The sequence below is a fragment of the Epinephelus lanceolatus genome, chromosome 5 (assembly GCF_041903045.1).
Source record: "Epinephelus lanceolatus isolate andai-2023 chromosome 5, ASM4190304v1, whole genome shotgun sequence".
NCBI classification, from domain to species: domain Eukaryota; kingdom Metazoa; phylum Chordata; class Actinopteri; order Perciformes; family Serranidae; genus Epinephelus; species Epinephelus lanceolatus.
Window position 1 is genome coordinate 15,405,152 of NC_135738.1, and position 12,971 is coordinate 15,418,122.

Genomic DNA, 12,971 nt, shown 5'->3' on the forward strand with positions numbered 1-12,971 from the left:
TGAGTTTCAGATGTATTTTTTGGCGCTTTGAGCACCACAAGCCAAACGCCATCTAGTTTCATTATATTGGTGAGAAGACAGACGCTTGGCAACTCAAACCAAAACAATCTAGATTGATAAGGATGGACTGTCCCTTTAAGAGGTAGAAGAATCTATCTAAAATATCACCAAATTTTGGAGATACAGGATTTTTTTACTGGACAGTGATGTTTTTGCTGTAGTGTGTGTTAAGATAAATAATATTCATGTACCGTCTTAAATTGTTTCCCACAATACTGACTTTCAACTTCTCTGAAGCCTGTAACTCACTTCATGATGTCTGATGTTTCATTAATAAAAAATGCAAATGTCTATTATTGGACATAAATACCATGACTGCTTCATTTTAGAGTTAATAAACTGCTACTGTCAGAAGTGCAATACATAATATTGTATGCACTCCAAAATCTACATTAACTAAAGAAACTTTATTTAGTTACTCTGCATTATGAAAAGCGTGTAATTAAAATAACAATCACAGATGAAACTAATGAAAATCACACAGAGACTGATGGCGAAGAAAATTAAAATGTTTTAGAAACATTTCTTTCCGCTGAGCTGACATAATCCTCTCACAAATTAGCTTTTATCATCTCTATTAAAGGAAGGAGAAAAAAAAGGCACACGTAATTTCAGCCTTTTTCTTTTTTAGATTAGCTACACTTCCCCCTCGGTTCCCGTTATTTGCACACAGCGTCTTGCCGCATCACATTACCACATGTCTGCGTTCACTGTATCCTCGTGTGATCCAGAGTCTCCCATGCCAATATCTATGAACAGCATAACAGCTTGGTGATGGCCCCCTGGATATTAATTAAGTCCTCCACTCCTCTTCCATATCTGCAGTATCTGTTGCTATAGCGCTAACAGGCACGGCATTTAAGCCTTGCACCTCCCTCCCACAAAATAATGAGTCTCTAAGACACATATAGGGAGAGTAAACTGATTGGGTGTATGAGCTTATCATCCATGTATGTAAATGTGTATACACAAAGGACGTAGAAATCTGAGAAATCTGAAATTTAGCTGGGAAAATACAGAGAAATAACACAATTATACACCAAACGATGGAAAAAAAAATATCCAGCTTGGAGGCAAATCCAGACAGGGGTATTAATTAGTTTGAGAACAACAACACCAATCTTTTCTCATGGAGGTGAGAGATTAACTATGACATCCTGTGCTCCAAGATGGAGGCGAATGAAGCTGTTGGGAGGGCTGTGGTGGATGAATTTTTACTGACTGGTGGAACGTAGCAACGGCCACCAGTGCTCGGGCCGTGTAACAGTGCAGGCGACCCATAAATAACTGTAGTAAATGTGCTTGCTGTACACTGTGCAGAAAATGAGTAGGGCCCGTCGTAAACAAATCCATGCGAGTGGGAAATGATATACCGCCGAGCTAGACGGAGAGGGAGTTGCGGGTCCAGACCATCTCTGGGAGTCAAACGGAGATGTCAAAATATCATGCCATATCAGGTCCGTGGCTTTTTCATACAGCTTGCCTCAGCGAGATGCCAGCAGCTTCACGAGGAAACACTCTGTCGGCTGAGCTGCTTCTATATATCTGCATAATCACAATAATTGGGTAAATGAATGAGAAAAACACCACAGTGTGAAGTAATTACTGTCCAGAGCAGCCTGAAGCCCTCCTCAAAATAATGAATTGTTTCAATAAATAAGTCTAGAAATCACTTTTAATGCTGTTGTTCTAATATATATTACCATGGGAATTATAGTGGTGTCCTTGCCAGGTTTCTGAGGGGTGGTGTATTTGTTACACACTAGAAGATGTTGTCCCGTGCAATTGCAGGCTCTCAGTAATTAGCATAATCAACAGAGTAGAAACGTATATTTAGGGGATATCAAATATTAGTCTTGCAACGTGTGCTCTAATACCCACCAACAAGGCCTTGTGAAATATGTTCATTAAGCATTTGGAGGAGCCGTGTTGAATTAGGCTCGCAGTCAAAGCACATACATGATCGGCCTGCGGTTTTGGCTCCTGGATAGTGGCGTTAAAAAAAAAAAAAAAAAGCCTTCTCCCACTCTCTTTCTCCTCAATACACAGATATGTGGTTTTTTGCCCAGACAAATACATTTGCATATTCATGAGCCACTGACACAGGCTTTATTGATGTACACTCTCCTGTGGGAGGGAGGACATTGGGTGGGAGAAAAAAAAAAAAAAAGAGGAGGGAAAGAGAAAGTGAGAAAAACTCCAATCTTGTGAGTCATCATTAAAGAAAATAAACTCGGCTCACAGGGGAGTGAGGAGAGGAAAGGGTGAGTTCATTGCTGAGGTCTGGGAGAGAGGGATGGAGGGACTGAAAGAGAGGCGATGCAAAGGAGTAAACAACAGTTTGTATATCTATATATTTGTGGGTGTTTATGTGTGTGTGTGTGTGTGTGTGCGTGCCAACTGAGTGTGATCAAACACCCCCCTCGCTGCTTTGTGCCGCAGTGCCCCATTGATGAACAGGGAGGGAGGGAGGGGGGAAACTGGCAAGATGGGTAGCAGACTAAGCCAAGAGACATCCCAGCTCCCTTCTTTTAATTGGCCACTGGGGAGCGGTCTACCTGCATGACAATGAGAAGGTCGAAGACCAAAATGAAGGAGGCCAGGAAAGCTCTGGAGACCTCGTCGCTGGGCAGGAAGCCTCGGTTCAGGTTGTCCCAGCTGATCCAGTCGGTGCTGATGACGAGAACCACCACCGACGTCAGAGAGATGAGCACTGTCCTGCAGGGAGACGAGAAGAAGAGGAGAGGAGAGGACGCAGGGGAGAGGAGAGACAGAAGAAAGGAGAGGAAGCAGGGGAGAGGAGTGAAAGAGGAGAGGAGAGGAGTGGTGAGCAAGAAGAGAGACGAGGAGAAAGATGAAAAAGGAAGGATGGGAGAGGAGAGGAGGAGGAAAAGAAAGAAAAGATAAAGAGAATAAAGGAAGGATGGGAGATGAGAGGAAAGAATGAGAGGAGAGGGGAAAAAAAGGAAAAGGAAGGAGAATGGAGGAGAACAAGGAAGGATGAGAGATGAGAAGGAAGAAGAGAAGGGCAGAAGAGGAGAAAAAAGGAAGAAGGAAGGATGGAGAGGAGAGGAGGGAAAGAGAAAGAAGAAAAAAGAAAGAATGGGGAGGAGGAAAGAAGGAAATGGAAGGAGAGAGGAAGAGAAAAGAAATGATAAGAGAGGAGAGGAAAAGGAGAGGAGGAAAGAATGAAAAGGAAGGAGAGAGGAGAAAAAAGAAAGCATGGGAAAGGAGAGGAAGAGGAAAGAAGGAAAATGAAGGAAAGGAAAAAAGAAAGGATGAGAGTGGAGAGGAAGGAAATATAAAAGAGGAAAAGAATGAAAAGGAAGGAGAGGATGGGAGAGGAGAAGAAGGAAAGAGGAGAGGAGAAGAAAGAAAAGGACGTAGAGAGGAGAAAAAAGGTAGGATAGGAAAGGAGAGAGCAGGGAAAGGAAGAAATGAGGAGGATGAAAGGAGGGAAGATAAAGAAAGGAAAAGGAAAGAGAAGAAAGAATGGAAAGAAAGGAGGCATGAAGAGATGAGAGGAAAAGAAGGTAGGAAGAGAGGAAAGTAAAGCAAGGCAACAAAGAGGAGATGAAAGGAGGAAAGAGAAATATAAAGGAAGGAAGCAGAGGAGACGGGATGAGGAAAGGGAAGGGAAGAAAGGAGGGAAAGACAGAAGAGGAGAAAGGAAAAGGACGGAGTGGAGGGAGGGGATATAAATCAATGAATGACGCACGTTAAAAAAGTACAAGACCTTGAAAAAGCGTTTAAACACCGTTTCAAACTGGATAATGTGCACATTTAATATTGTATATCTTGGAAGACAAACTGCTCCTCTTCCTCACCCACGTCAAACGCAAGAAAAGATAAATCAGATAAATTCAGTCTCTCCTTTCATGGACTCAATAATGTATTGAACAACAATTTTACCTAGATTTGAAAAATGGCAGCAGATACAGCTCCCAGGAAGATGAATGTGCACAGAGCAGGACTGTGTCTGTTTATGGATGCAGAGACAACGCAATTCAAAACCCTACTGCACACATATTTCCATGTATTTACATATTTAACATGAGCCAAAATATTTCATTTACCTGCATGCTGTGATTGCTATGCGTGTTTCTTTTTCCCTGCGATCTTTCACAGTCTCTGAATTTGTTTATGTCACATCACACTGTTGTAATTCTGCATTCACTGTTTACTGGGGGGGAAAAATTCGCAGCCATTTGAAGGGAGGCACAATGACAGAGGCTAGTAGTATTCTCCACTGTGCATTATGTCTCAATGTCACCCAGTGATTGCTATGCTGTTGTGTGCATTCTCACACCACACATTGGCTGGCTGCATTGCAGAGAGCGAATGCCAGCTCATATCCCATCTCGACTGTTAGGGAGATACATTTTGAGGGGTTTTATTATTCCACAGTGGGAGCCTTCTCCTCAGCCGTGGCCGATTTCTCGCACCGCCTTTTACAATTTGCCACGATCCTTCAGCGCGTATTGACAAAGATATACCCCGGCAACGCATTTATCAATCATATTTCAGGCTCTGAATTTCAAACAAAGCTCGTCAAACCCGGCATTGATTGTGACAGCGTGAGTCGGGGGGCATCCGTCAATAGAACGAAGGGCTGCAGAAAAAGTCCCAGAACAATTCGGCTGCTTGCATTCTAATCGCAGGTGAATTGATTCTGCGAACAGAAATGTTAAACACCGCAGCCAAACTGTCTTTTGATGTTAAAGATGTCCATGTCCCGACCTCCCTGTGTACGTATCAAACAGATGTCAAACAGATTCGAGCATATCCTGTTGTTCGCATGTCCTTCGCTTCTCACTGTGACCCTAAAATGAACCACCGGAGAGGCGTTCGCATGTCGTGTTTGACTGACAGCGCTGAGACACTTTGGTGAATGAACACCGCGGGGACCGTGCACTGGTGGTGGAAGACATTTAAACAGCGGATGCTTCTGCTCGGCCGTCTAGTAATGGGCATATCAGACATGGTTTGCAGCATTTGTTTAGCAGTTATTGAAAGGGTCACAGCTTGTGGTGCGAGGAGTAAGAGGCAGGGCTATGGCTCGCCCCGTGACCTTGCTGTGTCCATTGATTTTCACCCTGTTCTTCTAATTAAAGGTGCTGACACTGAGTGAGGGAAGATTAACACGGCTATTGACTGCGTGTAACCCTGCAATGGGCTGGAGAGACCACCTAACACACACACACACACACACACACACACACACACACATCCCCAGCCTTGCAGGAATATATAATGCATTTAGTAAGCTAGTAGGTAGAGATAAACTGATAGGAAATCTTATCAAGTGCTTGCAGACAAAGATACACATGGTCTCACAGACAGTTTATCTCAACATACCAGAAGAGGACGATCCTGTTGTTGCCTTGTTTCCAGAACCTCCTGGCTGCTTTGCCCCAGTCTGGGTAGTGCTGATCCTGGAGCATCATATCTGTCACCTGCAGAAAAGAGAGCGCATAGAAAATGATGTAATTACTGATGAAGCTATAGGGTGAAGAGCAGGTTCAGTTTAGCTTCACATACTATGAAGACAGATAAAAAGTTAAGCTAAGCTACATGTAGCCGTCTCCTAGATGTAGCTTCACATTTTATGGACAAACATGAGAGTGGTATAAATCTTCTCGTTCTCAGCAAGAATGCAATAAAGTATATTCACCTTAATTCGCTTGTAGGGAAATCTTGAAGCTAGAGCATACAATCTTATTTGTAATTATGGCGCGCTTACAAATTTAAGGCAATGACTGTATGTAAAGATGGACAACAAGTCTCCACTTCCTCCCACTGTACAAAAACGAAGCCAAAATATCCCGCTTACAGCTGCAGCCATCTTGCGCTTGTGACGTCATTTGGAGCTACAGTTTGCGTAGCAGTAATCTCACGGTGTCAGATTCCCGCCCATACATCCCTCCATCCGATTCTAAGCTGTCAATCATGATGTCAAACCCCCTTTTTATAGCTGTAGAGGCTAAGCTAGAGATGCTGCACCTGGGATGACTTAATTGATGCACTGATTGTTACCGTGTCTGATGAAATAGAGTCTGAGTCAAATTTGCCAGTTGAACACTCCGTCCATTCAACTCTCGCAGCAACAAGCTGCGTCAGCGGTCCAAAACCGTATTTCCTTCTGGGAGGAACACCTGACCAGACAAAGAAAGGTTCCTACCATTTATAGTGATGACCGCTAATTACCCTGTGAGACCTGACACCCAATACTACATATACATCATACACAAAAAATAATTCATGCGTATTCTGCTCCTACAATAGCATTCATCAATGATAATCAAACTTACGTCAGCGTGATAACAACTACCTAAAATGATAGAAAACATCTTAGGAGGGGGCGGAGTTTACGACTTATACTGCAGCCAGCCACCAGGGGGCGATCGTGACATTTTGGCTTCCCTTTTGAGGTGCTGTCATGTTGTCCATCTTTATACAGAGTTTATACTTTGAGGCAAAGATTTGGGTGAAGCAGTTTCCTGGGAAAACAATTCAATGCCTCATGCACAACACAAGGTGCAAAAAATGGTTTTTGAAGTTTGGTTTGGAAGAAGTAGACTGGCCTGCACAGATTCCTGACCTAACGCTATTCAGAGCCAATGGGATAAACTGGAACGCCAACTGTGAGCCGGACATTTTTGCCAAACATCAACGCCCACTCTCACTACTGTGGGAGCAAATCCCTGCATTTAGGTCCCAAAATCATGTGAGAAAAGTCTGTTTAAGTGGTGTATAAGTGCTAATGGTTTTAGAATTACATGTTCGGGTGTGATGTGGGTGTCCACGTACCTTTGATCATGTACTACATGTAAAAAAAATCATGTTAAAACAGTGCCAGTGTTCACCTACTGGAATTCATTAAGCCACCTTCTGGTCCCCAGTTTTAATTATACAGTTTTAATTATACATATGCCAAACAATAAATTATTCTAAATAACGCAGGTTATACATACACATGAGACTAAATGTGGCTATTTACATTCAAATACTGAATAATTGATATTGAACAACACTTCATCTGTGATTAAACACTAATGAGCCTGTGATTACCTTCAATAATATTGACTTGTTTAATTGTTAATGTGTGTGGCTGCATCTGTCTTTCTGCCTATATGTATCGCTTGACGATAATCTTTTCACATTGCCAGTTTTACTGCTATAACTTATAATAAGTAGTGGATTTTCTCACATGGATGCAGAGCTGCACCAGAGAGGATTTTATACACGAGTATAAAAATTTCCCCTATATTCTTTGAGTGGAGCCACTGCAGGGGCAAGGTCAGTTCGTCAATAAAGCGCCTCACTGCAGATACTGTAGCTCGTGCTGAAAAATGGATCTGAATCAGGCAACGTCTGACATGTTCCTGCCGTTGCAGCATTGCAAAAACAGACACTTCCTGTTTGCTCATCTGGTGAAGACAGTGTAAATCTGCAAGGCGGAGGAGACACAGAGGTCATCTTCAAAGTGCCTTGTTGAATTAATCGAATGTAAAAAAAAAACAAAAAAAAAAAACCTTGTGAGTAATTTCTGGAATCAGCACTTTGCCTTGGCACAACTTTCTCTCTGACACACACGCACACACACCTCTGTCTCACTGATTCACCTTCTCACTCGCTGATTCCCCCGTCTCCCTTCTGACCAGACTTCTACATTTCCCTTTCCCCTTCACCTCTGTTTCTTACTCCTTACCTCCCTCCTCTCTCCCCACCTCCCCCTCTCCTGTCTCTCCTTCCTCCCGCTCTCTTTCTCTGCAGTATGTACTGTAGAATACTAATGTGACCGGTGAGGGAGCTTGTCAAGTTGTCTCAGCCCCACTCCTCCCACCACAGGTAGTCCACTCCCGCTGGAGCTCTCCTCCTCTCTTTATGTTGACAAATGAACAGAGGTAGGTTTCTCCTCCAACATACTCTGTCCCTCCCTGTGCATTCATTGTTTCCTCTGACCCTTCTCAGATCAAACTGCGTGTTACTCCAAGGATTTGGTAGCAGATTGAACTGGATCGACACAGAGGGCTTTAAGTGTGTGCCTTACAACGGCTGAGAGGATACACCTGACCTAGAAATTAGATGAGTGTGTGAGGAGCAGCTACACCGTGCATCTGCTATATGATTTTAATATACTTACTAGATTAATTGTGATCTTACAACATGGCTAAACATAATCATGCTTGTATCCCTGCCAGGCCGTAATGCTTATTACACACAAGACATGATGGATGAATAAATGCTATTCCTGCTTGTTTGCCACCAGTGGAGCAAATAATTTGAAGTTTGGCCTGAGCAGATGATGCCAGATGACTGTCATTGCTGCTAATTAGCTAATTCAAAAGGGTGTATCCATTATACTTTGGCCCTAAAAGCGAATCTCCAGTTTATCCTCTCAGACTTGGCTCTGCATTGTCAGACTTGGCTTTAATTTAATCAGCATAACGCCGTGATCCTGTCGTGTGGGATGGATGGTGGTGATGGGAAGATTTTTACGTTTACGACATATGTGGGTCATCTCATCGGACAACTCAGGATGGTTGTGTGGCTGCAGAGTTGGTCGTGTGAGGGTTAAATTCTGTGCGTAGACAATACGGCATCATTTCCATTAAACTTCGGTTTCATAACTTTCAATAACAGGTTTCTAGTGATGTGAGGAACCCATGTTTGTTTGCTTCTTTGGGCACTTCTATGTTATTAAAGCTGCAGCTGGTAACTTTTATATTAAAAAGTTTTTGTCATATTTGATAAAACTGTCACTATATTCTGACAGCACTGCATGAGACGGATAATCTGTGAAAGAAATCCTGTTCCTCTGCCCCCTCCTAGTGCTCCTATAGCATTTGCAAGAATCGTGAACGATAACAACCTAACAGAGCCGAAGAGTCTCTAACACAGCTGTAAGTCATGTCACTCACTTTGCAAACTGCGGTCAAACTGTCAAACTTAGCAGCGCTGATCAAATATGAATGAAGACTCTGTTACTGCATTGTCTGTTTCTCGCCTCAAATGTTTTCTGAAACATATTTTAGTGAAGTGTTTGGCTGGAAAATGAGAGAAGTCTGTGAACCTGGCCACTTTGTTGAAATCAGTCGAGCCAAAACAAAGCACCGACCTCCGGCTAAAGCAAAATTCCTCATTTTACAGCTAAACAGTAATTAAAATATGTTTATGAAAACATTTGAGGCGAGAAATAGGCAATGCAGTGGCAGAATTTTGATTCATATTTGATCAGCGCTGCCAAGTTTGACAGTTTGACTGCAGCTTGCAGGCAGTGACTGACACGATTTGTGGCGTGTTAGAGACTCTAGGCTCTGATTAGTTGTTTTCATCCAGATGGGGGGAATTCTTACAAATGCCATTAGAAGCAATAGATGGTGGTAAAGGAATATGATTTTTTTCCACAGATTATCTACCTCAGGTACTACTGTCAAGATATAGTGACAGTTTCAGCAAATGCAAGAAAAACTTTTTTTTTTTTTTTTTTTTATAAAAGGTAGTGTCAACTGTAGCTGTAAATGCACCTGATCGAATAAATTGGAGCTTTTAGAAAATTTTTCAGTTTTCATTGTTATGTTTTAGATGTTTCCTTGAACGCTATTTACAAGTCAAAAAGTGGTAAAAATGGTAAATCCAGTATTTAACGTTCAAATAATAATGTACATGCACACTCTGCGTCTTGAGCTGAATGCTAAAAACATAATCATGAACCTATAATTAGCATGCTAAAGTGCTAAGATTGGCAGTTCAACATGTTTTAAGTTAGCCAGTAGCTACTGTAACTATATATGTTACTGGATGTGAACATGCTGACGTTTTGTGCAACACTTTTGGAATGTTCGTACGCAAGTATCTGGCAAGTGAACATGCTAACATGCACAACATCAATATTTAATTGAACTGACGGAAATTTGCCAGGACTGATATCAAAAACTGTCAGCTACTGAAAGAAAACTTAAGGATTTGGCTTTCTATCAAATAACACACAAGTGTGTAATAAAGTATAAAACTGTTTATTTTAATGTCCGAACACTGTTGTGCAAAAACTAAAGTACAAATAATGCAACATTTGTTCAACGTTTTGTAACTCTATGGGTTAGAGGTCACTGTTTTAGTCTAATACTGTTCATTTCAATGCCCGAACATGGCTGTGCAAAAACGTAACTGTGATTTGTTCATTTTATAACTCTATATGAATTTTCCTTGCTTCATACTTGTCCTTTTTGTCTGGAGACGAGATGATAATAAATAAGTCAGATAATATAATATATAAGATAATATAAAAAGTCCCAATGTCCTCAAACATATACTTCCTAATTAACAGTGTCTTAGCTTGTTACTGTTGCTAAAATTAGTCAGATTTTGTCTTAACCCCACTGTTTTTATGCAATATCAAACTACAAACATTATAAAACACAAATAAACAACACATAAAATGTGATTGGGTTTTGAACTGTGTCCACTTTTGTGTCGGGATCAGCTGCAGACTGACTTGGCAGAGATGGCTACCATCTTGTTTTAACATGTATTGGTGTATTGTGCTCTTACTACCACTAAGACAAAAAAAACTGTCCATTAACAAGGACAACAGGTCCAAGTTAAGCAGAATGAATTACATGGTGCTGCAAAGTCAAAATGTGATGCCTTCATATGAGGACACCGGGTCTATATGAGGATATTGTGGTACAAAAATGGTTATTATACCGTGTGTATTTGCTGATCTATGGTACTGAAAAAAATCAACAGGAAGGAGAATCTTAGCTGCATGTTTGCATCTCCTTTCCAGCTCGACTGCCTGTCTTTACACTAACTTCCTTTTTCATTCCTTCAAGGGCCATTGTCACTGATAATAATAACAGTAATTGTCATACCATGATACCGTGTCGTTTTTTAAGGCGGATATCATACTGTGAAAATCTCATTCCGCTGCAATCCTATTCAGGACATAAGAGTTGGAATCTCACCATCCAAGCAGTGACAAAGTCTCCCATCCACGTTCCCACCGCAGCAATCTTCATAAAGCTCTCATTCCTGATGCCCATGTACTCTGTCACCATGTGAGGCCTGCGAGGAGAAAAAGACCACGAGTGAAAAGGACATAAAAAATGTAGTATATGTTATGAGGATAGTAAAAGGAGGGAGAAAAGGAAGGCGGCAAGATGACTGACAAAAAGAGCCAACAGAGGGAGAGTCAGAAAATGGTCACTGCCGCTAAGTATCATGATGCTAGCTGTCAGAGTCAATCAATATCAATCTGACCCTGTGAAAACAATGAGCGATGGCTTCACCTTCCATAAAGCCCTGAGGAGTGTAAACAATTTACATCAGTGCAACAGAATTTATGCAGCATCACCGCTTTCATCTGGTCCTGCAGTGTTTGGCCACTTTATTCATTTGTTTGGCAAATTTGTCTCGTGTCGGGTTGATTTCACATCAACACTGCCATCCCAAAGAGATCCCTCCTGCTAATGCGCTAGATGTGAGTGCACTCAGTTAACATCAACTGTGGCGGCACCGAAGCAAAACATAGAGTGGGTCAAGGCACGCCATTAGAGAAACAATCTCACGTGCAATAGTATCTGATAAGAAATGACATGCTTTCTTTGGAGTCCTAGTTACGCCTTTGTCTCTGTACAGTAAGTGAAGATGAGAAGCTTTTGTTCAGCCCCGCAAACCCACCCACCCAACACACTCACACACACACACACACACACACACACACACACACACACACACACACACACACACCACATCACTCTGTTTTCTCCAGGTAATAACACAGGGAGGGAGGAAAAGTGGGTCAGTCGCCTCCTATATGGGACCTGTGCTGGGGAGAGAGGAGGAGAACAGAGGGGAGCGAGGAGGCCTGTTTGATCTCCTGGCAGGCAGTGTCTTAGAGGCTGAGTAGAGCAGGTGGGCACCCATCACCTCCCCCTCAAGCCCCATCTCACCCCCCACAGGTCACACTCATGAATATAATAGATGGCGATGGACAGGGCTCTGGCTGTGCTTTCAAGGGGTCGTGTTTGAAGTCAATGGCTCCATTCGTCTTTGTTTTCCCCCGGTCATTTTCTGGCTGCCAGCAAACACCAATAAAAATGTTTTCTGTTGCACAGAGGGCTCGGGAAAAACTCACCTACAACCTCGCTGGTGTGTAGTTCATTTCCTCCATATGTGTTTCTCCTTGATGGTTAATTCTCATTTCATCTTTAAGCTGATTGCATTAAGGGGTCTACAGTACATGGCGTGTGGTTAACTTTGTAAATGAGTCGTTGTCAGACAAGTCTAAACATTACTTTGAAAAGCAATGGAGTGTAATCCTTTTAAGCTATTAGCTGATATAGCAGCTTTAATAGGTGTTCATTTTTAATTAATGCTAATTGCTCGTGCCTTTTCACATTATGCATGAGTCCAGATCTGAAAAGCATAATAAATGCTCACAGGCAATACAGAACAATGATGAGTAATTGTGGCGAGCCGGTGACCGAAAATGCCAACTACCTGTTTACTGCAATTGTGTGAGAAATACTCTTCCCTGGAAGGAAACATTATAAATCATACGTCGTCAATGCAGCATGCATTTAGCAGATTTGACAGGATTTTATTGATGAAAACGTGCGGTACTGCAGGTGACGTATAGCCTCGCTCGAGCCCGCAAATAAAACGGCCTTGATTGGAATGGCGATTTATATCTGCATTAAGTCAGTTAGACATTCAGTGGCCTGGCACTGCTCCAGTTACCAAGGAGATCCCATTGGGAGTCATTTACCCACAGCGAAATTCTGATCGATACTTCTGGAAATGCTGTCTGGCACCACATATGAGGCTTTAAATCTAAAAAAACTTTGCCGCCGCCAACCCCTGCCCTTCTCACATATTTAATTGAGCAAATGTTACCCCTGTGC

At 42.2% G+C, this 12,971-nt stretch overlaps 1 protein-coding gene across 3 annotated transcripts in view; it reads right to left on the minus strand.

The window, feature by feature from the left end:
* The window catches only part of tmem117 (transmembrane protein 117), a 68,701-nt gene that overhangs the window by 6,143 nt on the left and 49,587 nt on the right, over positions 1–12,971 (minus strand). For all 3 annotated transcript variants that reach the window (XM_078167746.1, XM_033633953.2, XM_033633954.2), the window contains 3 exons: positions 11,031–11,130; positions 5,419–5,516; positions 2,619–2,778 (listed from right to left, as the gene is read on the minus strand). In XM_078167746.1, the coding sequence (XP_078023872.1) occupies positions 2,619–2,778; positions 5,419–5,516; positions 11,031–11,130 (358 nt within the window). The remainder of the gene's footprint in view (positions 1–2,618; positions 2,779–5,418; positions 5,517–11,030; positions 11,131–12,971) is intronic.